The sequence below is a fragment of the Leopardus geoffroyi genome, chromosome C2 (assembly GCF_018350155.1).
Source record: "Leopardus geoffroyi isolate Oge1 chromosome C2, O.geoffroyi_Oge1_pat1.0, whole genome shotgun sequence".
NCBI lineage: Eukaryota > Metazoa > Chordata > Mammalia > Carnivora > Felidae > Leopardus > Leopardus geoffroyi.
This window is the reverse complement of record NC_059333.1, coordinates 16,062,350-16,089,085: the sequence shown is the minus strand read 5'-3', so window position 1 is coordinate 16,089,085 and position 26,736 is coordinate 16,062,350. Positions and strand designations below refer to the sequence as shown.

At 37.3% G+C, this 26,736-nt stretch overlaps 1 protein-coding gene across 1 annotated transcript in view; it reads right to left on the bottom strand.

The window, feature by feature from the left end:
* Positions 1–26,736, bottom strand: part of LTN1 (listerin E3 ubiquitin protein ligase 1) — a 71,192-nt gene that overhangs the window by 13,322 nt on the left and 31,134 nt on the right. Inside the window, exons 14-24 of the mRNA XM_045501562.1 lie at positions 26,457–26,498; positions 23,746–23,935; positions 23,018–23,257; positions 22,058–22,211; positions 21,143–21,287; positions 20,462–20,648; positions 18,558–18,717; positions 17,587–17,691; positions 14,112–14,254; positions 1,188–1,323; positions 840–984 (exon numbers count right to left, since the gene is read on the bottom strand). Of these exons, the coding sequence (XP_045357518.1) occupies positions 840–984; positions 1,188–1,323; positions 14,112–14,254; positions 17,587–17,691; positions 18,558–18,717; positions 20,462–20,648; positions 21,143–21,287; positions 22,058–22,211; positions 23,018–23,257; positions 23,746–23,935; positions 26,457–26,498 (1,647 nt within the window). The remainder of the gene's footprint in view (positions 1–839; positions 985–1,187; positions 1,324–14,111; positions 14,255–17,586; positions 17,692–18,557; positions 18,718–20,461; positions 20,649–21,142; positions 21,288–22,057; positions 22,212–23,017; positions 23,258–23,745; positions 23,936–26,456; positions 26,499–26,736) is intronic.

Here is a 26,736-nt window from a genome sequence, read left to right as displayed (position 1 = left end):
AGGAGTCTGCCAGAACACCACACATCAAGGCAACAAAGAAAAGGCTCTTTCATTTCTCTAAGCTTTAAAATAAAAAGCAGCTGAAGTGTAGAGTCTCTGGAGACACACATTTTACATCAAAATAGTTTTTTTTTTTTATTAAATACTAAGAATCAGAATCAATTTATTCTGAAATACTCTTTTTTTATTTCTAAAACTATGAAAGAAAATATCAATTACCATTTACCAAGTAAAATATATTAAAAACATTTATAATCTCAGGAGCCTAAGTAATTGGGCATTATTAAGTCTACTTTAAAACAAGTAAACTGAGGCTCAAGCAGGTCAGATTTGAACACCCTAAGCCACACACATAGTAGCAAACGCAGGGGAGATTCGGAACAGTCTAACCCTGATGAATTGCTTTGTGTGTCCATAAACATCACACTTGCTTTGTGTCATAAAAACAACACTAATTCCCCTGAATTTGCTTTATCTTTAACTTATTACTGACAGAGTACATTTTATGAATAATTTAAGAGTCAAAAAGATCAAAAGAATAGTCACGAAAGATAAAACCTGCAAGGGCTGCACTACAAATACTACGTTAAAATGAGCTGATGGAGAGAACACTTTAATAGCAGGGGATTCGGTCACTCAATGATACTGGCAGACATTAAAACTCTATCACTTTACTGTTCTATCAAACGGTACCTGGTGACAAATACATCTTTAGTATTTAAATGTTTGCAAAAGAGCTAATTACTATCATTACTTGAAGAGTAAGATTCGTAATTGGTTCTAGTATACAGATATGCATGAAGACCCAACAGAGGTGATGACACATCGAGTTAATTTACCTCCAACCAAGCCAACATGGAGCACATGATGAAGTCCCATTCACTCTCTGCCAAAGGAGATGAACAGTATTTGAGGAACAAGGAAAGGAACCGGATTATTTCTATATTCACACCTAGTATCTCTGGACTTACTTCCGATAGATTACTGTGATAAAAACAAAAGCAAAACAAAACAAAAGAATTATATGCACATTCAATTAGAAACGATTTTATCTTAAACCTTACTTATAAAAGTCTGGTTTAAATGTTTACCATCTTGTTACTGTACAAAACTGTGATTATAAGATACGCAATTCTAGATACACATTGTGATGGGGGGTGGGGAGCATAGTATAAAATATCACCTACCAACTGAAAAGAAAAACATCTTCATGATCTTTCTTCCAGGATATTAGAATTTTTAATATACCATGTAATAGCTCCCCATCATCTATGCTTCTGGTTTGCAGACAAGAGTTGAAAATGGCAAGGTGTCCAAAACCTCCTAAAGTAAAATTCAAAATGAAAATTAACCCACATCTATCTATACACATTGCCTTAAACAAAAGTCTTGTCTTACAGATGTAGAAATTATTGCTTTCTCTGATAAAACTGGTGTTTGAAAAAAACTAGGGACGATCACTCTCTTATCAAAGGATAAACAAGTAGGACACTCCTGCTAAGGCACAAAGTTGTAAAAAAGTATAGAACACCGAGGATGGTGACATAGGTTGTTCCTGACTTTGCTCCCCCTCACAAGAAAAACAGCTAACAGCTATTCAAGAACAAGACATCACTGAGAGACTGCTATGGGTTTGAGGCTGAAGCGCCCCTACACCTCTGAGACCAACACAATATGCATTAGGAAGGGAAGAGAAGCAGCTCTACCCTGACTGCATTGCCCCTTCCCAGGAGAGTGCAGCACCGTGTGGCACGGTCTCCCCTGAGACTCTGGCTCCTTCGGTAGGAAAAGAGAACCCAGTGAGGAAAACCAGCACCCCTCATTTATTGTGAGTTGCTTTCTGGGAGCCCCTACTCTGATCTTGCCCCACTGGGACTGTGGGGAGTCTGTGACAAAGAATGGGGAGGTGACTGTAACAACCAGCACATAGATCTTGGCAGACCAAGTTCACAGCTGCATTGCCCAGTTGTAATCCTCGCCAGTGGCTTTTCTTATCTGTAGAAAGACAATGGTGCACTCTGACCAGTGAACACAGAGGGGTACAGATCTGCCTGATTCTGATCCTGGAAGTTTTGCCCACCCCAGAGCCCAGTTTAGCCACGCCCAAATAAGCAGCTGAGTCACAGCCCCATCCACCGTGGAGCATCTTCCAGCCCCATCAGACCAGAAGGGCCGGAGACAACTCCTGAAAGCTGTGTGGCCCGATGGCACTCGAGCCAAGAGGGGGCTGAGCAGGGCTAATCGCCCCAGAGCAAAGGCAGTGCTGTGCCCTGAGGCTTCCCCTGCTACACACAAGCACAGTGATTAATTCCCAGACAGGCTGAGGGTAGCCGCGGGCCCCTGCCCATCACAGAACGTGTTTGGGAAACTGAAGAGTAGCCTAAAGCGGCCTCTCTCCGTCCCAGCCAGGCAAGGGAGTGGAGACGTAGCCCCACACGTGGAGAGTCTTTAGGCCCCATCTGAAGGGAGGGCTAGCAAAAATTCCGGAAAGCTGTATAGCACAGCAGCACTACAAGTGAGAAGCGGGCGAGCAGAGCTGATAGTTTACAGAGCAAAGCCAGTGGCCCTGCTCAGTCAGGGAATTTGAGATGTACTTCTGTTTGGGTTAAGACAATCAGAGCCTTACTGGCTTCAGAGCCACTTCTGCCACCGTGCCCAGGCAGAAAATCTTCATATGTAGCTCCACGCTTTGCCAAATACAGCCCTTTGGCCAGTATGACCAGAGAACCTAACTAGAGCACACGGGAAGCTCCATAACCCGTCCACTGGGCTACAAAAGGTGACACCTGAACAGAAAGCAGAAGCCGCGGCCTCCCCCATCTGCAGGGCGTCACCTCCTAAGGGAATTCTGTGCACATTCTTGCCAATTCAGGTCCCCCAGCAGTGAGCTGCACAGACTCTGGACTTTGTCCTGCTGCCCTGCCAGGGCAGGAAAGCTAATTCACAGCCCAATCTGCTACGAATACAGTACCCAGTCCTAACTATCTAGTGAGTCTGACCAGAGAATCCAGGCAACTACAGCACCCTCCTACAGCCTCAGGTATGGAACCAAGCTACAGTTCTGTCCAACTGTTCTCCCCAAGCCTGCCCTCAGAGCTCAAACAGCCTTGTCCAAAAACAGACTAACAGCAGGCTCTACTTACAAAAGGACGGTGCCAGCAGACACACCTGAAAACCCAAACTGAGCTAACTGATAAAGAACGCTCTCTGCCACAACCAACCTACAAATCATAACGTTTGCAAGAGGAGCACAACTGAATGTGTAGATACCACCGTAAGGAAAAAAAGGATCACAAATAATCAGATAAATCTGACCATCAAAGGAAACTAGTAAAGCTCTAGCAAATGACCCTAAAGAAATGGAAATCAGTTAAACCGGCAGACCAAGAATTCAGAATAATTCTCTTAAGAAGGTTTTTAGCAAATTACAAGAAAAGACAACTAAACAAAGTTAGAAAAACAATGCATGAACAAAATGTGAAGTTTGATAAGGAAACAGCAACCATCAAAGCAAACAGAGGGGCGCCTAGGTGGCTCAGTTGGTTAGGCGACTGACTTCGGCTCAGGTCATGATCTCACAGTGCATGAGTTCGAGCCCCATGATGGGCTATGTGCTGACAGCTCAGAGCCTGGAGCCTGCTTCAGATTCTGTGTCTCCCTCTCTCTCTGCCCCTCCCCCACTCACGCTCTGTGTCTCTGTCTCTCAATAATAAATAAACGTTAAAAAAAAAAAAATTAAAAAACAAAACAAACAAAAACATCCCCCAGAAATCCTGGAGTTGAAAAATACAGTAAAATGAAATGAATTCAATAGTTTCAAAAGTTGACTGAACTATGCAAAAGGATCAGACACCTTGAGAATAGGACACTGGAAATTATACAGTCAGAAAAGCAAAATGAAGAAAGAAAATGCCTATAGGAATTATGGGACACAATGAAAAAAGAAAACAACTACAATATTCACATTATGGTAATTCCAGAAGGAGAAGAGAAAGGGACAATAAGTGTATTTAAAGCAATAATGGCTGAAACTTCCTGAACCTGCAGAGAGAAATGCACATCCAGATCCATGAGGATAATTACTTGGTAATAAATTGAATGTGAATAGGGTTACCCTCAGTCATATCATAATTAAATTGTCAAAAGTCAAAAGAATTTTAAGAGTAGCACAAATGATAAATTTTATATAAGAGAACTCCCATTACAGTATCAATGGTTTGCTCAAAAGAAACTTTTCAGGCCAGGAGAGAATGGGATGACATTCAAAATACTGAAAGAAAATGAATGCCAACCAAGAATTCTATGCCCAGCAAAGCTGTCCTTCAGAAATAAAGAAGAGACAGAAAGTTTCCTGGATAAAACAAAAGCAAAGGAGTTTAATACCATCAGATCTGTCTTACAAAAAAGGCTAAAAGGAGTTCTTTGAGTTGAAGTAAAAGTACACTGGTTAGCAACATAAAACATAAAAAGGTAGCATAAATCTCACTGGTAATGGTAAATAAATAGAGTTGAATTCTACAATATGACAACAGTGGTACATAATTCACTCACAACTCTAGTTAAAAGGTTTCTTCTTTTTTAATATAGTAAAAATGGGGCAGCTGGGTTGCTCAGGTGGTTAAAGGCCCTACTTCTGCTCAGATAAATGATCTCACAGTTTGTGAGTTCAAGCCCTACATCGGATTCTCCGTCTCCCTCTCTCTCTGCTCCTCCCCTGTGCAGTCTCTCTCAAAAATAAACATTAAAAATAAATAAAATAAAATAAAATATATTAAAAATAACCATAACTACAATAATCTAGCAATTATATAATATAAAAAAAAACTGCAAACTGTAACAACAATGGTAAATTAGCAATGATTCTAATTTAAAGTCACCAGCTACATTAGCCCCTAAGAGTGTCAGTCGGTTCTTTGAAGCCAACCATTGACTTCTCCTGTCTAGCTATCAAAGTCCTAAATGGCATCTTCCAAAAGAAGGCTGTTTTGTCTACATTGAAAATCTATTGTTAGTATAGTCACTGTCATTAATTATCTTAGCTAGATCTCCTGGATAACTTGCTATAGTTTCTATATCAACATTTACTGCTTCACCTTGCACGATATTATAAAAATGGCTTCTTTCTTAAATCCCATGAACCAACCTCTCCTAGCATCAAACTTTTCTTCTGCGGCTTCCTGACCTCATTTAGCCTTCTTAGAATTGCAGAAAGTTAGGACCTAAAGGGAATGTTGTAGCTGGTTTGATCTTCTATCCAACCAATAAAACTTCTCCACATCAGCAGTAAGGCTGTTTGCTTTCTTATCATTTACGTGTTCAATGGAGAAGCACTTTTCATTTCCTTCAAGAATTTTTCCTTTGGACTCACGACTTAGCTGCTTGGTGCAAGAGGCCTAGCTTTCAAGCCTATCTTGGCTTTCAACATGATTTCTTCACTAAGCTTAATCATTTCTAGCTTTTTCTGTTTTTGTTTTTTCAACGTTTAATTATTTTTGGGACAGAGAGAGACAGAGCATGAACGGGGGAGGGGCAGAGAGAGAGGGAGACACAGAGTCGGAAACAGGCTCCAGGCTCTGAGCCATCAGCCCAGAGCCTGACGCGGGGCTCGAACTCACGGACTGCGAGATCGTGACCTGGCTGAAGTCGGACGCTTAACCGACTGCGCCACCCAGGCGCCCCTGTTTTGTTTTTTAATCATTTCTAGCTTTTGATTCAAAATGAGACACGTGACTCTCCTTTCACTTGAACAGGCAGAGGTCCTTGTAGGGTTATTAACTGGCTTGGAATAGGCAAACCGAAGGAGGAGGAGGGAGACGGGAATGGCCAGTTGGTGGAAGAGTCAGAACACACCATAACACTCATCAATTAAGTCAGATGTCTTACATGGGCATAGCACATGGCACCTCCAAATAATTACAATAGTAACATCAAAGATCACTGATCACCAGAAAAAAAACATAATGAAAAAGCTTGAAATACTGCGAGAATTACCAAAATATAACATATAAACATGAAGTGAGCAAATACTGTTGGAAAAATGGCACTGATAGACTTGCTTGATGAGGGTTGCTATAAGCTTTCAATTTACAAAAACAAACAAACAAACAAACAAACAAACAAACAAAACCCAGTATCTGCCAAGTGCAATAAAGCAAAGTGCAACAAAACAAGGTGTGCCTTTACTTTATATCAGACAAAACAGACTGGAAATGATAAAAAGAGATGAAGACATTATAATGATAAAAGGGTCAATTTTTCAAGAAGATAGTATAATTCTAAATATTTATGCACCCAACATTGGAATACCTACACATATAAAGCAAAAACTAACAGAGCTAAAGGAAAAATACAGTAATACAGTAACAGTTGGGGACTTTTAATACTGCACTCTCAACAATGAAGATAGGTTATCCAAAGAATCAGTAAGTAAACAGCGGACTTAAACAACACCAAATGGACCTAACACACATAAAAAGAAGAAAACAGACTCCTATATCCTAACATATATGTATTTATTTAGAACATTTATGCTTCTGTTCTATCCAACAACAGCAGAATACACATTCTTCTAGGACAGACCATAGGCTGGGCCACAAAACAAGTCTCAGCAAATTAAAAAAAAACCCTGAAATCATACCAAGAACTTTCTCTGACCACAATGGCATCAAACTAGAAATCAGTAACAAGAAGAAAATTTGAAAATTCATAAAGAAATTAAACAACACTTTCCTAAACAACCAATAGATCAAAGAAGAAATTAAAGCAGAACTAAAACTTTGAGATAAACAAAAATGGAAACACAACATACCAGAACTTGTGGGATGCAGCAAATGCAGTCCTAACAAGGAAGTTCACAGTAATAAATGCTTACATTAAGAAGCAAAAAAGATCTCCAAATCAACTACCTAACTCTATGACTTAAGGAACTAGAAAAAGAACAAACTGAGCCCAAAGTTAGAAGAAAAAAAAAAAAAAAGATTAGAGCAGAAATAAAAGAGAAGAGAAAAATAATAGGAAAGATTAACAAACTAAGGGTTAGTTTTTGAAAAGAAAAAAAACTGACAAACCCCTAGATAGACTACCCAAGGGAATAAAAAAGAGAAAGGACTCACATCAACAACTGCAAATGAAAAAGGAGACCTTACAACTGATATCACAGTAATTCAAAGGATCATAACAGGCTACTATGCACTATACATGCCAACAGATTGGACAACCTAGAAGAAATGGAAAAATTCTTAGAAACATACAACTTAACAAGACTGAATCAGGAAGAAACAGAACATCTGAATAACACTAATCAAAAATGAAGAGAAGGCCAGGACCAGATGGCTTGATTGATGAATTCTGCCAACTATTTAAAGAAAAATCAACACTCATTCTTCTCAAGCTCTTCCAAAAAATGGAAGAGGAGGGAATACTCCCAAATTCCTTTTATAAGGCCAGCATTATCCTGATACCAAAATCAGGAAAGGATACTACTAGAAAAGAAAACTACAGGCAAATGCTCCTAATGAATACAGATGAAAAATTTCCAGTAAAATACTAGCAAACTGAATTCAGCAGCACATTAAAAGGATCATTCACCATGACCAAGTGGGATTTATCCCTGGAATGCAAAAATGTTTCAACATATGCAAATCAATATATATATATATCACAGTAATAAAATGAAAGAATCATATGATCATTGCGATACACAAAGAAAAAAGCATCTGACAAAATTCAATATCCATTCATAATAAAAACTTTTAACAAATTAGGCACAGAAATAACATATATCACAATAGTAAAGGATATATATGACAAGGCTTCAGCTAACATCATATTCAATGGTGAAAGGCTGAAAGCTCTTCCTCTAAGATAAGGAACAAGACCACAGTGCCTGCTCTCACCACTCCTTTTCAACATAGTACTAGAGGTCCTCGCTAAAGCAACCAGGCAAGAAAGAGAAATAAAAGGTCAGAATTGGAAAGGAAGAAATAAAATTGTCTCTTTACAGATGACATGATTTAATATATAGAAAATCCTAAAGACTCAACCAAAAACCTGTTAGATCAATGAATTCAGTAAAGTTGCAGGATACAAAATTAACATACAAAAACCAGTAACATTTCTATATAATAACAACAAGTTTTCTGCAAAAGAAATAAGTAAATCAATCCCATATACAACAGCATCAAAAACCAAATATTTAGGAATAAATTTAACTAAGAAAATGAAAGTCCTACTTTGAAAACTATGGGATATTAATGAAAGAAATCAAAGACACAAATAAATGGAAAAGTATCCCATGTTCATGGATTAGAAGAATTAATATTATTAAACTATCCATATTACCAAAAACCATCTACAGATTCAATGCAATCCCTAATCAAGATTCCAATGACATTTTTTTACATAAGTAGTAAAAAAACACTCCTAAAATATATATAAAACCACTAAAGACCCAGAATAGCCAAAGAAATTCTGTGAAAGAACAATGCAGGAAGCATCACATTTCCTGAAACACAGTATAATAGGGCATAAAAACAAACATACCAATGAAACAGAACTGAGAGGCGAAAATTAATCCAAGTACATATGACTAACTAATAAATGACAAGAGATCCAAGAATACTCAATGGAGAAAAGATCGTCTCTTCAATAAATGGTGCTGGAATGATAGGCTATTCACATGTAAAATAATAAAACTGGTCCCATATCTTACATTACTTGCAAAACTAACTCAAAATCAATTAAAGGTTTAAATATAAGACCTGAAACTATGAAATTCCTAGAAGGAATAAAGCCCCTTGACATGGGTCTTGGTAATTAATTTTTGGATAGGACTCCTAAAGCACAAGTAACAAAATAAAAAAACAGAAAAATAAGACTACATCAAACTAAAAAGTTTCTGCACAGCAAAAGAAATCATCAACAAAGTGAAAAGACAATCTACCAAATGGGAAAAAATATTTGCAAGCCATATATCCAATAAAGGATTAATATCCAAAATATATAAAGAACTCCTACAACTTGAGAGCAAAAAAACAGCCCATTTTAAAAAGGACAAAGGACCTGAACAGACGTTTCTGCAAAGAAATATATTTCAGGCCAGCAGATATATGAAAAGATGCTCAACATCACTAGTCATTAGGGAAATGCATTAAAGCTACAATGAGATATTACTTCACACTTACTAGAAGGGCCATCATCAAAAAGATAGGTAACAAATGCTAGCATGGCTGTGAAGAAAATGGACTCTGTGTGCACTGTTGGTGGGACTGTAAAATGATACAGCCACTATGGAAAACAATATGCAGCATCCTCAAAACATTAAAAATAGAACTACCATATGACCTAGTAATTCCATTTCTGGGAATATAGTTAAACCTCAAATAAGGTGGGAATTAGGGGCACTGATCTCCCCACCCCATGCTCTTGAAAATCTGCATATAACTGCTGACTCCCCAAAAACTTAACTACTACTGTTGACTGGAAGCCTTACCAATAACATTGACAATTAACACATATCTTGCATGCTATTTGTATTAACTATATTCTTTTTTTTTTTTTTTTTTTTTTAATTTTTTTTTTCAACGTTTATTTATTTTTGGGACAGAGAGAGACAGAGCATGAACGGGGGAGGGGCAGAGAGAGAGGGAGACACAGAATCGGAAACAGGCTCCAGGCTCTGAGCCATCAGCCCAGAGCCCGACGCGGGGCTCGAACTCACGGACCGCGAGATCGTGACCTGGCTGAAGTCGGACGCTTAACCGACTGCACCACCCAGGCGCCCCTGTATTAACTATATTCTTATGGTAAGGCTAGAGAAAAGAAAATGTCAAGAAAAGCATAAGGGAAATACATTTCTAGTATTGTATTTATTGAAAAAAACGTGTATATAAATGGACCCACACAATTCAAACCCACATTATTCAAAGGTCATCATATATCCAAAGGAAAAAAAAAATGCTAACTCCAAAAGATATCTGCACCCCCATGTTCACAGCAGTATTATTTACAATAGCCAAGACATGGAAACAACCCAAGTGTCCACCAATGGATGAAATGGAAAAGAAGTTGTGGTAGATATACATAGAATGGAAAACTATTCGGTCACAAAAAAAGAGGACATCCTGCCATTTGTGACAACATGAATGAACCCTGAAGACATTATGCTAAAGTGAAATAAGTCAAAGACAAATACTATATAATCTCACTCACAAGTGGAATCAGACCAAACCCAAACTCATAGAAAAAGAGATCAGACTGTGGTTACCAGAGGTGGAAGATCAGAGGAGAGGGGGCTTGGAGGAAAGATGTTGTAAAGTTACAAACTTCCAGTTATGCAATAAAGTACTAGGGATGTAATGTACAACATGTTATATGATATATAGGAAAGTTGGTAAAAGGTAATCCTAAGAGTTCTCATCACAAGAAGGAAATTCTTTTCCTTTCTTTTCTTTTTATTATATCTGAGAAGATGGATGTGACCTGAACCTACCAAGGTAATCATTTCACAATATATGTAAATCAAACCATCATGTTGTGCATCTTAAATTTACACAATTATGTACATCAATAATTTTTCAATAAAACTGAAAAAAAAAGTATAAAATGTTAAAAAAAAAATCACAAGTTTTGGGGCACCTGGGTGGCTCAGTCAGTTGAGCGTCTGACTTCAGCTCACTCAGGTCATGATCTCGCAGTTTGTGAGTTCGAGCCCCGTGTTGGGCTCTGTGCTGACAGCTCAGAGCCTGGAGCCTGTTTCAGATTCTGTGTCTCCCTCTCTCTGTCCCTTCCCCGCTCATGCTCTGTCTCTCTCCGTCTCTCAAAAATGAATAAACGTTAAAAAAAATTTTTTTTAAAGAAACCACAAGTTTTCAGCATGGCGAGGGTCCAGGATGAAAGCAAAAAGAGGTAAAACTGGAGAGATCAGTTGCCATAAGACTGTAAAATGTTCAATAGGCCAAACTAAGGACTTAGGTTTTTATCCTGTAGGTAAAAGGGAACCAAGGAAGAAAAGGGGGAAAAATGTATAATGTATTTAATCCTCCTTTAAAGGCAGAGGAAGAATTTTTTTTTTTAATCTTCCTGGCAAAATAGAATAGGCAGCTCAAGTATAATCAGAAACAATGGATTTTCTAATAACTAGTGAAAAGTACATTAGCTAATTCTGTTTCATTACTTTGGCTGAAAGAGCAAACCCAGTTGTCAAATCTCAAAAACATTCCTCCTCCTCAAGGGCTTCCACACAGCTAGGCACCTCGTGGTCTGTGTGACACTCAGCCCTGTCTCCTGCCCCTGCTTCCCCTCTGCCATCCTTCGGTTAGTTATAACCTGTGCGGGAGAAACCACCCACACTCCCATTAGGTAATTCTCCTCTCCACACAGCCTGTCCAACTGCATCCCCTGTTCCACGACTGCAAATCCCAGCCTTAAGTGAACGCAACTATAAAGCTTACTGCCCTAAAAATTTGTTTTTGACATCAGCTGGCCCTAGGTGCCATAAAGTAATTCTTTTTGACAAATGTTTGTCGATAGGCATATTCTTCATCCACTACTTCAAACTTTCATTACCTTCTTAAAATCTGCAATCTAGCTTCCACTCATCAAATGACTGAGCCCAAAGAGACATAAAGCTAAGTAAGGAACACATGAAGTTCCCTATGTTTTCTTTATTCACATCTGCCCCCCGCCCCCACATTTCTCCTTAACTTCTCTCAGAAGAAAGTCACTCCACCTACACAAGGTCAGCATCTTCTAACTAGATCCCATCCCTCTCATCTCCTCAGTGGGAACTATCATCAATGACTCTGTCTCTATTTTCTATTCCTCCTCCTCTACACCTGTTTTCCCTCTGACCTTGAATTCGCCTCCAGTTCTCACCTTCTTTCTACATCTCTTTTCACCGAACACTTAGAACTATCTGGCTCTATTTTCTCACCATTCTTCATTCCCGTAATGCCAAAGCTAATGGACATTTTTCAGTCCTGAATTTTATTTGAACCTCTGTGGCATTTAACACGGGTGATGAATACTACCTAAAACTTCTCTGCTTCTCTTTATCTGTGGCCCTTATTCTTAAGTCTCCATCCACCCATACACCCCTTATATTTACGTACTGGTGTTCCCTTGATATTCTTCTCACTCTTCACTCTCCCCAGACAAGCTCATTCTTATTTATAAATTAGACTACCACCTATATGACGTGGGCTTTGAAAGGAGTATTTCCATCAAGTCAACAGACAATCTCCATTTGAGTATTATTCCAGAGTCACCGTAATCTAATGTTTTCAAATTTTAACACTGGCTCCCTGTATACCCCTGCCCTATCTTCCTCCCAACCTTCAAGTCTCCTTTAAAGGTTCACTCATGCATGGTTTAAAAAACAACAACAAAGGTTTTCTGTGAGGACTAATGGTATTTCCTTCTATCCAATTAAGATATAGAATCACAGAGCCATGCCAATTCTATTTCCTTAATCTCTTTCATTTCCAAATCCTCTCTTCCACCTATACCTTGATTTAAACTGTTTATCTCTCATTAAGTCTATTCCAACAGTTTCTGTCTTATAACCCAAATCTCACTTCCCTCATATCCACCTTTCACAGTTATCAAAATAATTTTTTTTGAGAGAGAGAGAGAGAGAGAGAGAGAGAGAGAGAGAGAGAATCCCAAGCAGGCTCCATGCTCAGTACCGGGTCCAACGTGGGGCTCAATCTCATGACCCTGAGATCATCACCTGAGTCGATATCAAGAGTTGAATGCTTAGGGGCGCCTGGGTGGCGCAGTCGGTTAAGCGTCTGACTTCAGCCAGGTCACGATCTCGCGGTCCGTGAGTTCGAGCCCCGCGTCAGGCTCTGGGCTGATGGCTCAGAGCCTGGAGCCTGTTTCTGATTCTGTGTCTCCCTCTCTCTCTGCCCCTCCCCTGTTCATGCTCTGTCTCTCTCTGTCTCAAAAATAAATAAACGTTAAAAAAAATTAAAAAAAAAAAAGAGTTGAATGCTTAACCAACTGAGCCACCCAGGTGCCCCTCAAAATAATTTTCTTTTTTTTTAATGTTTATTTTTGAGAGAGAGAGCGAGACACAGAGTGCAAGCGGGGGAGGGGCAGAGAGAGAGGGAATCACAGAATCTGGAGCAGGCTCCAGGCCTCTGAGCTGTCAGCACAGAGCCCAATGCAGGGCTCGAACCCATGAACCACAGGATCATGACGTGAGCTGAAGTCAGATGCTTAACTGACTGAGCCACCCAGGCGCCCCTTACAATAATCTTTCTAATGAGATAGTCTTACTACTCTCCTACCTAATTTGATCCAACAGCTCCTTAGTGCCTACCTCTTAAAGTCCAAACTCCTTAACCTACAATGTTAGGCCTTTTCCCTACTATTTTCTCAAAATTCAGCTTCTTGTACATCCTAACACCCTTTGTCCCCAGGCTTCTTCCTGAAATGCCAGCCAAACTGAACTCTCAACACTTTTTTGTTTCTGTGTAACTGAAATGCCCATCCCCAATTATATCCACATGGAAAACTATCCTTCATCACTTATATTTTTCTCTTTGTGAAACTGCCACTGATGCTGCAAAGCAGAGTGGGGAAACTTGTTTTCTGCTTTGACACACAGGCCATTTTTCTGATACATTGGTTATCACGATATAACTTTATGTCTGTCCTTTCCACAAAAGGAACTGCCACAGAGCCATGTTCAGTAAATGTTTATTAAATTAATAAACAAACTAACTAATAGAGTACAGAGTCTCCAAAAAGGTTTAAAATACAACAAAAGCTATTCTCTCTGTTACCTTTATATGTTCAATCAGTGGTTGACTAGGGAGAAATTGAAATTAAGCATAGCTAAAAATGCTATACATGGAAATAATTAGAGGACGTTGGTGGTTTTTTTGTTGATACCTGTGGTTTTAGTCTTCCCTAAGGCTATAGCATTTCTGTACTGCAAAGTGGTAACAGCCACTCCCCAAAGACACCCATACTACTGACTGTCAACGTGTTATGTAGCAAAGTATAAAGTAGGAATAAATCAGCTATAATTCAATTTACCTCTGCTAGATCTGGATTTAGATATTAAGCAATAATTAAAGAAATATTTATTATCAGGCACTAACCATTAGTACTGCAAAGATCTTCCTTAGTCCAGGCCAAAAGGGGAGGTATACATTGAGCAATGAATTCTTTCTTGTCTTCTTTTGACAAAAACGGACAGAGACTTTGAATGGTATGCATATTGCCTTCCGTTAGTGGGAAAAACCTGTTTAAAGGAAAGGAAAAGTATGAATTATATTTATCCTAAATATGTAGTTATTTCACAAAATTCCTGCTCTTCAAAATATTCAAGAAGACTAATAACTCCACTATATAAAATAACTGTATAGAAAAAAAAAAAGAAACTATGAAAAGAGATTGACAGCTGCTGATTCTTAATGATGAGATTGTGGATATTTTTTACTGCTTCTCTTTTCTACATGTTTCTAATTTTTATTTATTAAACAATTTTTTTTACTGTTCATTTATTTTAAGAGAGAGAGAGAGAGAGAGAAAATGAGCAGGGGAGGGGCAGAGAAGAGGGAGAGAGAGAATCCCAAGCGGGCTCTGTGCTGTGAGCACAAAGGCCAACGCAGAGCTCAATTCAGAAACCGTGAGATCATGACCTGAGCTAAAACTAAGAGTCAGACATTTAACTGACTAAGCCATCCAGGCAACCCCCCAAACGAACTATTTCTAAGCGTACAGTTCAGTAGTGGTAAGTACATTCCACCTGCTGTGCAACCAATCTCCAGAAGTCTCTTCCTTTCACCAAACTGAAACTCTACCCATGAGGGGCACTTGGCTGGCTCAGTCTATACAGCATGCAACTCTTGATCTTGGGGGTTGTGAGTTCAAGCCCCACACCAGGTTCTGAGATTGCTTAGAAATAAAATCTTAACAACAACAACAACAACAACAACAACAACAACAAACAAAAAAAACTACCTATGAAACAAGAACTCCTCATTTCCTCTCACCTCAGGCCCTGGCAACCACCATTCTACTTTCTGTCTCTCTGAATCTGACTACCTTAGGTATCTCCCAGAAGTGGACCATATAATATCTGTCATTTATGATTGGCTTATTCTATTTAGCATAATGTCCTCATGGTTTATCCATGTTGTATCATGTGCCAGAATTTCCTTCCTTTTCAAGGCTAAATAATATTCCATTGTATGTATATACCATATTCTTGTTTATCCATTCATCTGTTGATGGGCTCGTGGGTTAGAAGTTTTCACTTTTACAAAATCACTTCTTTTATAGATTCTGGGTTTTTGTGCTTTGCTTAAGATCTTCCCCATATCAAGATTATACAGAGCTTCTTAATTTCCTTTAATACTTTTATAGGTCTGCTCTTTACATTTAGCTTTCATTTGGACTTCAGTCTTGGGTATAATGTAAGAGAGAGGAACCTCACTATTTTTTTCAAACACATATCCAATTTTCCTAACATCATCTAATATTCACTCACCTCACCGATGTGCGGGTTTTATTTATTTATTTATTTATTTATTTATTTATTTGAGACAGAGAGAGACAGAGACAGAGCACGAGTGGGGGACAGGCAGAGAGAGAAGAAGACACAGAATCCGAAGCAGGCTCCAGGCTCTGGGCTATCAGCACAGAGTCCGACATGGGGCTTGAAGCCACAAACAGTGAGATCATGACCTGAGCCAAAGTTGGACGCTTAACCAACTGAGCCACCCAGGCACCCCACTCACCTCACTGATTTGAAAGGCCACCTATGGCTCAGTTTTTGGATTCTGTGTCTTGATCCACTGATTTGTCTATTCACCAATTTAATACTGCTTAATTATTGTATTGGTAAGACAATTCCTTTTCACTTTTATCTTTCAGAAATTTCCTACCTATTCTTGAGCATTTTTTCCTTCAAATGCATACTATGTTTAGAGCAGTTTGTCAAGTTTTTCAAAATATATTGCTGGAATTTTTATTGAGATTGCATTGGAATTACAGATTGATACAACCATTTTTACAATTTAGCCTCCTACCTTTTTTGTAATCTTTACTAAAATTTCATAATTGCATTTTTGTTGTTAAATTTATTTCTAGGTATAGTTTTGCTGTCGTTGTGAATAGAATCTTTTTTCCCATGACATTTTTAATTATTACTACTGAATAAGAAAGTTTCTGATTTTTCTGTCAAGTATATATATCCATATTAGTAATTAATTCTTTTTTTTTTTTTTTTTTTTTTTCAACGTTTATTTATTTTTGGGACAGAGAGAGACAGAGCATGAACGGGGGAGAGGCAGAGAGAGAGGGAGACACAGAATCGGAAACAGGCTCCAGGCTCTGAGCCATCAGCCCAGAGCCCGATGCGGGGCTTGAACTCACGGACTGCGAGATCGTGACCTGGCTGAAGTCGGACGCTCAACCGACTGCGCCACCCAGGCGCCCCGTATTAGTAATTAATTCTAATACGTCTCCAGTTAATTCCCTGTTACTTTCATAATCAGAAAAATTAAATTATGCTGAATAAAAAAGCTAATATCGAAAGATCATATGCTGCATGATTCCATTTATATAACTTAACTAAATGATAAAAAGAACAGATTACTGGTTGCAAGAGATGAGAATGGGAAAAAGAAAGGTGGCCTGGCTGTGAAAGGGTAACACAAGAGGTCCCGGTGGTAACACTGTTCTGTCTATTGGTCTGTGGTGGCGTCACACATGGGATCTACACAGAACACACACACAAATAAGTACATGTAAACTTGGTCAGTGGATTGTATTGATGCCATTTTCTTATTGTAAAACTGTATTAAAGTTATGCAAAACAGTACCACTGAGGGAAACTCAATGAAGGGTATATGGAATCTCTTTATTTCTTACAATTGCTTGTATATCTACAACTACCTTAAAATAACAAGTTTAAAAAATTTTTAAAGAAGAAAAAATTGAAATTTATTTCATGATTTTAGTGTACAAGATCATATACATATCATTTCAGAATTCTTCTTGGTAAACCAGTAAATTCAAAATGCCTCTTGGTAAATTTCAACTAAATGTTTAATTTGAGGTTCAGCCTCTCTAATGTGACCAACTCTAGAACTCTAGTATGCCCAACCCCACAATCTATTTCTTTGTCTTAAGAACACATGTATTGCATTTCTAGAATATATTTCAATAGGATGATCCTTACTAAAGCAAAGGATAAGTAACTTTCCCTATCACTTCCAAACAGCAAATAAAGTAACAGAAGAAGGATATTAGGGAGAGGTAAAAGAAAGATTTCTACCAAAAAGATTTCTGGGGAAAAGAGAGCAAGTTAACAAAATGCTAACTTTTTAAACCAAGTACAAAATTCCACAACAAAATATTATAAAGTTTAAAATGCCTATATGAGAAGGTGTGTCCCAAACCTAAAATAATTTAAATTGTTTTAAAGTCTTTAATCTCATTTCCTTGAATTTCCGCATTTCTTAAACCTTGTTTCCTTGACTGATATAGAGATTATTCATTAGTTGGGCTTGCCAAAGTGACCAAATACAGCAAATTACAAAGTATAAACATTTTAAATCAGAATACCCTTCTTTTCTCCTATAATGCCGTTTTACTTCATCAGATGAAACACTTCGGGAAAGGATCAACTTAGCAATAATAAGAGACCAAAGGGTGCCATTTTCCATGGATCTAAAAAAAGAAAAAAAAAATCCATTTTCAAAGTGTTTACAATTTTTACCATTTATCTGGATTCCTTTTATGGAATTAAATCAATCACCTTGTGAGGGTATCAGTTCACCCAGGGCTTTTGCCCCCAAACAGCTGCCATTACTGAAAAGACTGGGAGCCTAGCTTTCCAACACTCCTTTCCAACTGGTACTGAGCTCTCATCTCAAAGCCCTTCAAATCCTAATAGAGGAGAGCAGGTTTGAGGATCAGAGACGGTAGCCGGAAAAAGGACATATCCCAGAGGACAACAAGCCTGGTTAATGTTGAAGAACCAAGGAGGTATTCATATCTACTGGGGGAAAGTTCTGAGTGTCCTAGAGTATGTAGATGGAGACTGCAGAGAAAAGCTCAGCCTGGGACCTCTGATAAGGCAAAGCATATTCAAAACATCACAGGCAAGTGAAAAACAAAGAGAGGCAGTTCAACACGGTAACTTCAATAAACTCCCGTCAATTAAGGGGAAGGTTCTATGTTTATAATCTTAAGACATATCTGTAACAACATGCAAAGTATAAGGTTTGAGAGTAGCGGGAAGGATGAATCACAGATGACAAAACAACTTCTACAAGGCTTCTATTTCTTTCATTGTCATCTGCCCCATTCCTCAATGTAATTTATGGATTTAAGAACACAGGCAAAGTTCAAATATCTCCCTAGATGAATAAATCAAGTACTCAGAATCCACGAAGTACTTATCATTAAGAACTGGGCTTAATTTAAATCAACCTCTGAAAGATTAGCATGAAGTGAGGTTAACATTTTACAGAAACAAAGCCAAAAGCCAGTAAAACAATCATATAAAAACGGAAGCTGAAAGGGATTCTTACCTGTTAAATAGCAGCTGTAAAAGGCCAGAGGTATTACCAAGTCCACATAAGTTATCATATGTAATATTCATCTTTTGAAGCATTTCACAAAATCCAGTTAGAAAAATAGGGGGATTGTCTAATTCTTCATACCACTGCAGTGAATAGAGCAGTTCTGCAACTACAGAATGGACAACACATTATCAAGTGGACTCTGTGAAGGAACCTTTTGATCATTTTCATTTCACCGCCCCATTTTCAAATACTGCTACGCCTGCCAGTCTCAAAATATCTGTGAACTGATTTCCAAATCTGGTTTGAGATGTTCAGTGATAACGAAAACTAAGAACATTTGTCTGATACAAAATGCCACTCTTCTCCCAAATCTTATTTGGTCCCTTTTCTAATCAGTGAACAATGTGACAGGCCTAAGTTACCAGAGATAATGGAAGAATTTCCTACTCTTTTTGCCACAGGTGGTAACAAGTTACACACAGGACAAACAACTAAGGGCCCAAGACCTGAGATGAGAAGTTCAAGCCAATGTGTTAAGAAATGGGAAACACCAGGGGCGCCTGGGTGGCGCAGTCGGTTAAGCGTCCGACTTCACCCAGGTCACGATCTCGCGGTCCGTGAGTTCGAGCCCCGCGTCGGGCTCTGGGCTGATAGCTCAGAGCCTGGAGCCTGTTTCCGATTCTGTGTCTCCCTCTCTCTCTGACCCTCCCCCGTTCATGCTCTGTCTCTCTCTGTCCCAAAAATAAATAAACGTTGAAAAAAAAAAATTAAAAAAAAAAAAAAAAAAAAAAAAAGAAATGGGAAACACCATGATATAGTAAACAGGGCATGGACCTCGGTGAAAGACTGGTCTGGACTCAAATTGAGCTGTGTGCATAGTTAGCAATTAGAGTACTAAAATCTAGCTCAGGGACTGCTGTGAGAATTAAATGACCAAGAATCTCTCAGAAAACCTAGCACATCATAGGTTTTAACACACAATTATCACAATTCTGTTTTATAAAGCCATTTATGGACTTTGGAGTCAGAAGACTTGAGACCTGGTTCAAAAATCTAATCCTATCCCTTACAAGCTAAGTACCTCTAATCAAGTCAAGCTAAGAAAACCAGGTAACAAAAACCATAATAATAATATCTGACAGGGTTGATAAGAAGCTTAAATACATAATGTTGTCAGTTTGTAATTAGTAACACACGCCACAAAAACACACTATTGCAACTGCAGGCTAATCTCCTTGCCCTTTACTGCATGTGGAGTTGGCAAATCAAGAAGTATTCCAGCTTTCTTCCACAGGGCATATATTTTCCTCTAGTAACTATGCTACAGCTGAAGTTTTACAAACAAGACTGACGGAGAAATTATGCAAAACTTCTACCTTTAACACCATTTTGTTTAGGTCACACTGCTACTTACAATTCTACACCATTTCCTGGAATGGGGGAATTTTAAGTCCTAAATCCCCATGGGATTCAACATTTGAACCTCCACTTGCCAGGAAAAAAATATATATCTACATACATACCTATGTATCCCTATCAACACGAAGGTATAGTGGTTTAAATCACAATCTGTGATGAAACACTAAACTCAACCATTTTCTTTAGAATTATACGCCATAGGACCTAGTACTGATGTCTCGCCAGCTTAAGTAACTGATCTTATAACAAATTCTGCTCTACAGCTAACAAGATTATAGAAAATTTCAGTATGTTTTCATCCGATTTGCAATTTACCATTCGTCATTTAAGTAACCTCAAGTTTCTCATCACTACAATAGTTAATAGGAATGGAAGATTCTTGATTTTTTAAAGATTTAAATTGCAGAGTAATCAAAATTATTTCAAAATTATACTTAATACAAATTATTTCAAAACAATGCTATTATATCTGAATGCTCATATATACTTACTTATTTTCTCAAGCTCATTATTTTCTAGGACTATTTCCTTTTTCAGTGCAACTAATATCATTTTGCTCAATAATGCTGAAGTACACAAATGGCTGGGAAGTTTCTTTGCATCTTGTTCTTTAAAATCTGTTTTGAAACACTCATAATTCAAACTCAATCTTCCTTCTAAAAGAGGTCTATGCAACCACTGTAAAAAGAATACATTCAATTATATACAAAATCATTAGATATTCTAAATTATTTACTATCTCTGCAAGTAAGACAGGGAACAAAAATGAGGTTATCAATCTTCACAATGTTATTAGAATAACTTCAAAAATGAAGTTATTACTAGTTTATCAATAAAATCACAGAAGCCTAGAAGTTTGGGTTTTGCTTCAGGAAATTATCAACATGTGTATTTCTTTAAGACTCCTTCAGGACAGAACTAGATCTAATTCACCTCGTACCGTGGCAACTGCCAGTGTCTCACAAACAACAAACATCCAATATGTGAGCATTCAGAGACGTAAAGGCAAAGCAAGATACTCGTTTCATTTACCTTTTTTTCTCCCAAGGATAAAACAAAAGATATTCATTTTGTTCAATTTTTTCCCTTCTCCAGAATAAAATTAAAATGTTTAAGCTTGCATGAAGTCCAAACTTCAGAACGAGATGAACACTGTCCAATCTCAAACATACCTGCATTGGAAGAGACTGTCTCATCTTTTCCCATTCACTGTTGCTTGGCATTACACTTCCAATATAAACTCCCAGAAGATTAGTATCTTCACTTTCTAGAAGCATATTTAGCAAGTCATCAACAGCACACAAGAGGACTTGAAGACTGAAAATAATGCAAACAATGTGACAATCATGGTTATGCTATGACTAACTTGAGCACTCTGGTACACACTAAATACTACGGCAGGGAACACTTTACCTGAACAAAAAGACCAGTAAAAATGAAACTAAGCAAGTCCTTTACCCTGTATCTGACATACACACCATCAAATTGGGGATTTAATACAACATTTATAGTTTGAAATTGAGTGCTGCTTCTGTATCAGAATGAAGGGAACTTGACCTATTTTGGAAAAGGTATTTCAGAAACACAACTACCTCATTATATGGGGGGAGAAGCCATGATTATCAGAAAAAGATATGACCCAACCCTAAAAGTCTCTGGATGCATTCTCTTCGTTTTCACTTTTATAAATGGATTTAGGTATGTGGTGTGAAATATATTTGCAATTCAACATCTTAAAACAGAGGCTACCAGGGCCCCAAAATTAAACAATGAAGAATAACCACGATGTGTGGTAGTCATGGGAGGTTATGGTTATAATCCATACCAGCCCACAAGACACAGTATAGCACTACGATCACGTCACCAGCATAAATTAGGAGTCCAGCAGATATAACAAATCATTCTTGAATTGAGTTTAAATTGATGATCATTAAATTCCTTTTGGAAAAAATATTTTCGTCTGGGTCTTCTCTTAGAGTCCCGTAGATTTCTTACATAACAAGTCATTTTTCATAGACAGGCTGTAATTTAAAGACAGTGATCAGGTATTGAAGAGATACTGTGCAAATGAGTACAAAAAAAGTTACCTTTTGATATCCAAAGATGAAGACTGAACTTGGTTCTTCAGCCACAGAGCAGACAAACATAGGAAGGTACTCTGTTTACATGTACTGCCAGTTTGGTGGGTCAATAAATTCACACCAGAGAGCCAAGTATTTTTCAGTTTACAGACAAGAAAGTCTAAAATCAAGATGTCAACAGTAATTTGTAATCCCTGCGAAGCAACTATAACCAATACAAAATTTATGAAATAGCTCAATGCAGACCTGAGATTAAGGTACCGTTAAAAATGGAAAATATAAAATTACCATTTAATTGCCAAAACAAAATAACTATGTCATAAATATGCAATAATACAAACTAGCTCATGCCATATAAATGTAAACATGTTAAGATTTTTAAAGTTAGCTCTTTTCTACTCTTATTTACAAGAGCATTGTCCTTTTGGAGATGTGAAAAATATTACACCTTTTCCGAACAGAGTAGTATGAAAGAAAGGGTTGGGGAGGAGGGCTCTCTACCAATATTAGTGTTTTTTAAAATGCCTTTCATAATTAAGTCTCAACATATAAGGCAATATAGTCCTTACAAAGGCAATTTCAGTTTTATTCTGATATATACCAAGAGTGAATAAGAGAAGGACATATTAATATACCCTCCTTTATGAATGTGGAAACTGGAGCATCAAGAAATTAAACAACTTGCCAAACAACAGCTCCTAAGTGAAAGGGCTAAGATTCTAACTCATCTATCATAGCCCCTTCCAAAACTGTTTCTTTGGTATCAAGAAAGAATTTAGACATAAGGTCTACATATACCTTTGACTTGGTTTCTAAAGCTGAAAGTGTTTAAGATTTGTAGCCCTCTACTCAAAATGCTTTCAACTTTCAAGTACATTATGATTCAATTAATAAAGCCTGGGCACTTACACTATGAAGGTCAGAGCCGGAGATTCCCAACAAAACATTTGAGCAGTAGGCTATTACCTGGCAAATGTGTTTTTTCTTTGTTCTGAGCACATAACTGAAAGAGAGTTAATAATAAGTCTTCAGAGGATGGCATTAGCAAGCATCCTTTTGCTGAGCTGAAATAGTTATAGGCCACATCACAGATAAAAGACACTGATGAATCATTATTTTCAGCTTCTGACAATTCCTTTACTTTGGATAAAGTTTCATGAAGTTTAACAATAATTCTTTCAACATATACTTCTCCAATCAAGTAATCTAGAGAAAAAAAGTTCACACAAACAAAAAATTAAAAAATATTAATAGCGTATTTTTTAAAATCTTACTTTGGGTTAACAACCACTTAAGTCTTTCCATGTGTTTAAAAAAAAATTATGTATTAGACAAAAGAAAACTGTATCAACAAATCAATCTGATCTCTCACATATAAAAGCTCTCATGTAAAAGAGCAGTTTTACATTAAGTTAAAAAAATAATAAAAAAAAGCACAATGCTCTATACAATTAGTGAATAACTTTGCTGAACTCAAAACCCTTTAAAATGTAAACCTTTTTAAAAATATTAAAATGTCTTCCAAGTCATGCTACAAGGCTTAAATATTTAGGGTGCTTACAAAATTAAAATAGCTGCATGAATTAAGTCTTGTTATTCTCAACCAATAACATACAGACTTTGTAACATGGAATCCCTTCCAAAAGTGAAAACTTTATTGCCTACTAAAAAACAAAAGCCCTATTTCTGCTTACCATTTTTAACATGTTGGGATAATACCAAGCTTAGAAGAGCCCATCTCTCCGAGAAGTAAGAATCAGAAGATACTGTGGATTCCAAGTCCTTATGACAAAGATGATCTGCCAGGGTTACCAATTTCTCTCCAAGGATATCTCCTTTTAGCCAAGGAGTTACTAAAGCATGTTTATCTGAACTAGAACATGCCTAAAACCATAAAATTAAAGCAAAAATTTTCAAGATCAAGAAGCATATCTGCCTATACTACTTGTACCATATTACCTCCCTTCGTCATCATGACCCCAACACTAGCCCCCACTCCTCCTCAAGTTCTAAGGCAGCTGATATCGTCTCTGTTCCCCACTAAGCCTTGCTTACATACATTTTCAGGCTTTTTTTCAGGCTATTTTCCCAACCATAAATATTCTCTCTCTTCTTTATCAAAATCCCATCCATTCTCTGAGAATCATTACAAAGCCAACCTGCTTTAGGAAGGCTCCCCTATCCACTCAAGCCCATATTCATAACTGCTTTTCTCTGAATTTCTAAAGCACTTACTGGATTTTATTATTATTTATAATGTTTCATCTGTGTATGTCTTGTTTCCAATGATTTTGTAAGTTCCTTGAGAGCAGAAACTGTCTTAAACTTCTTTGATACCTGCTATCAACACTGCAGATATGTTCAATGAAAAACAACGGATGAACTTTGAAGACAGATTTTAAAATGCTCTATGTATTAAATTTTTGTTCATTAATTTTACTAAAATTAAAGAACAATTAATATTTAATAGTGGTAAATACTTCAATGTGAACAATGGGACATATTTCCCCAAATTCTCTGCAGTAGTAACTGGGGCCAGATAGCTAACAGCAACTGGTTTATTTTCATGGGGTGGGGAAGCAAGAAAAAAAAAAAAAAACACAAAAAACTGTAAATCCACCCCCAAAAGCATGCTGATCCATGTTCCCAGAGCTTCTTTTGCTTTAAGGGCTGATAAGAAAGGAATTTGCAACTTGGTTCATTTCAAAGCAATCTGGAAAAAAAAAAAAACAAAAAACCAAGTGCGGGTTGGGTAGTGCCTAAAAACTGTTTGTTCTTTATTAAAAAACTATAGGTAACCTGGGCTTTTATTTTGCCCAAGCTTTGCCAGTCTTCTGGCTTTATGATCCTGGACAAATCTCTTAACCAATTTGGGCCTATTTCCTATTTTAAAAATGAAGATTAACCTAGAAAATCACTAATGTCCTTTTCTGATTACAAAATGCAGGTTGTTTTTAAAGAAGCTGAGTTTATGACTCTGATCATAAAGTATAAAGTTGCATAAAAACAAAGAAATCTGGAATTTAGATGGCTATAATATTGGTTTTCCTAACACAGTTTACTAAATAAAACCCATTTATTTTATTGAATCTAGGAAATAAACTTTTGAGTAAAATGTCTCTCAAATTAGAAAGATATGATGTACAATACTCATTTTAACATATCCATAGAAAGAACCTCACCAGCTTTAAGGGGATGGAGACATCAGTTAGCCATGGAAGTACAGGAGGCAAACACTGGCCATGAACTTCTAAATACTGCCCAGGAAGAAAATAGTCTTCCCAAAGGTTAGGAGTATTTGAGCTAACCAGCAGGCACATTCCTAAGTTGCAAATGGGTATCAGTCTTCTCTTATCAAATTACGAACTCCCTTTGCTCTAATTCCAGACTTACCAAGTAGATTTCTGATAATTTGGCTTTTCATGTAACCTGCCTATAGAGAGAGAAGGTACTGGGTAAACTAATATAAATGCTGTACTTCATACGTTCTATTTCTCATTGAAAAACAGTAAATTAATATTCTGTATTTATTTTGTAAAAATAAACTATTGAGGGAAATAGGGAGTCACTGTTCAGCGGGCACAGAGTTTCAGTTTTGCAAGATAAATTCTGGAGACTGGTTCACAATGAGAATATACTTAACACTACTGAACTGTAAATTCAGAAAGAGTTAAGACGGTACATTTTGCTATGGGCTTTTACCATAATTTAAAAAGAAACTTGTAAATTAAGGAGTTATCTGTGTATGTGAATTTTAAAAATAATAAAAAATGCTAAAAAAGAATTTTAGGTAACTTAACAGTGCAAAAAAAATCCCCCCATTTCTATGGTTGAAAAGTGTTACATCACTTACATCTTCATTGGGGAAAAATACTTTAAAACTTCTAAGTTGCTTATGTTCCTTGATTTCTTTTCATTATTTTCATCACTAATTTTCTTATTTAGTCAAGTGGCAATCAGACAAAGTCTGAAAGATTTTAATTTGCCTGTATAGTATCCCAAAGCAGGACAAATTTAATTTCTGAGGTGTTCGAGCCAAAGCTAAAACCTCTCAATCTACTTCTATAGAAGAAAAAATAACTAGGATAAGAGTAGAAACCTGTAGTCTTAATTTAAAGATAACCAAATATTTAGTTCTCTCTTTGTTATCTTCCCAGGAAGATACTGGATTTACCAGAGCCTTTTCAGTCTTTGCTGATATTCCTAACCAGAAAAATAATACTACAGAAAGGTAAACACCTAAACCTAAAGCCTTCCCAGGTTATGGGAAGAAAGTTACAATAATAAAGAAGTTTTCTAACACAGACACTTGACCACATACCAGCATGTGAATATGACTAGTTTTAACTTCTCTGTATTCATAAATGCAAAAAAAGGAGGAAAAGAAAAAAAATCCCTAAGATACCTTTTCAATGACCTGAAGAATAGAATTCCATTTCAGATTCCCCTGAAAGAGAAAAAAAGAGTTAGAAATAAATTTTTAGAAGGAATGAAGTCACTATGTAATCACAAAAAAAGCTAAGACATTTCTAGCTACTCCAGCTTTTAAAAGTATAGACTAAGGTGCCTGGGTGGCTCAGTCGGTTAAGTGTCCGACTTCAGCTCAGGTCATGATCTCACGGTCCGTGAGTTCGAGCCCCGCGTCGGGCTCTGGGCTGATGGCTCAGAGCCTGGAGCCTGCTTCT